The 1,043-nt window shown below is 68.4% G+C and overlaps 1 protein-coding gene across 1 annotated transcript; it reads left to right on the top strand.

The window, feature by feature from the left end:
* Positions 1-76: 76 nt before the first annotated feature.
* MNEG_15708 (hypothetical protein) lies at positions 77-928 on the top strand (the record flags this gene model as incomplete). Its single annotated transcript, XM_014035822.1, has 3 exons — positions 77-90; positions 318-704; positions 829-928. The coding sequence occupies 3 exons, from the start codon at positions 77-79 to the stop codon at positions 926-928; spliced, it is 501 nt and encodes a 166-aa protein (XP_013891276.1).
* Positions 929-1,043: the final 115 nt, after the last annotated feature.

Raw genomic sequence — 1,043 nt, forward strand, 5'->3', positions numbered from 1 at the left:
AACATGGCCGCTGGCCGCCCGAGTCCCCGCTCCTCCCTCCTCCCTGCATAAACGCTCGCTCAACCAAGTGCAAATGATGGCCACCCCACCGTCACAGTTGACCACTGCTGGCCGCCTCATTACACACGGCAGATCTTGACGCCCAAGTTGTGCCTCCCCTTGCACATGTTGCAATCCCATAAGTACAACGTCCCACGAACTAGCAACCAAACAGACGATTGGCAAACAAAACAACCAACCAACCAAATAACTAAACAATTAGACAACCACATAACTAATCAACAACCAACCAACGCACCCAACAACCCAACAAACAGGCTCGCAGACGAGGCCTCCCGCGCCGCCGTCTCCCCCCGCCTGATCGAATTCTGGCAGCGCTTCCAGGCCCTCGCCCCCGCCGGCGCGCGCGGCGCGCTGTCGATCCGCGACCTGCTGGCATGGGTGTCATTCGTGAACGCGACAGCCGGAAAGCTGGGCCCCCTGGCGGCGTATGCGCACGGCGCGCACCTAACGCTGCTGGACGGCTTGGGCTTGGGTACCGGCCTGCCGCCCGCCTCGCTGGCCGCGCTGCGGCGGCGGTGCGAGCAGCTGCTCGCCGCGCAGCTGCCGGAGGCGGACCGCTCGGCGGCGGAGCGGGCGGCGGGGCGGCACATCGTGGCGGCAGAGGGCGACGATGCGGAGGAGCAGACACCCCCGCCCGGCTGGTGGGGGATGGCTCCCTTCTTCATCGAGCAGGGCGCCGGCGCCGCCACCACCAGCGCGCGCTTCGAGCTGCGCGCGGCGCCGACCGCGGCGCGCAACGCGTACCGGCTGCTGCGCGCGATGCAGCTGCGCAAGGCCGTGCTCCTGGAGGGCTCCCCCGGCGTCGGCAAGACCAGCCTGGTCACGGCGCTCGCCAAGCACGCGGCGGCGCCGCTGGTGCGGATAAACCTCTCGGAGCATACGGATATGATGGATCTGCTGGGGGCGGACCTGCCGGCGCCGGGCGGCGCCGCGGGCGCGTTTGCGTGGTGCGACGGGCCGCTGCTGGGGGCGCTGAAGAG

Source organism: Monoraphidium neglectum (genome assembly GCF_000611645.1).
Source record: "Monoraphidium neglectum strain SAG 48.87 unplaced genomic scaffold scaffold05583, whole genome shotgun sequence".
Classification (NCBI taxonomy): Eukaryota; Viridiplantae; Chlorophyta; class Chlorophyceae; order Sphaeropleales; family Selenastraceae; genus Monoraphidium; species Monoraphidium neglectum.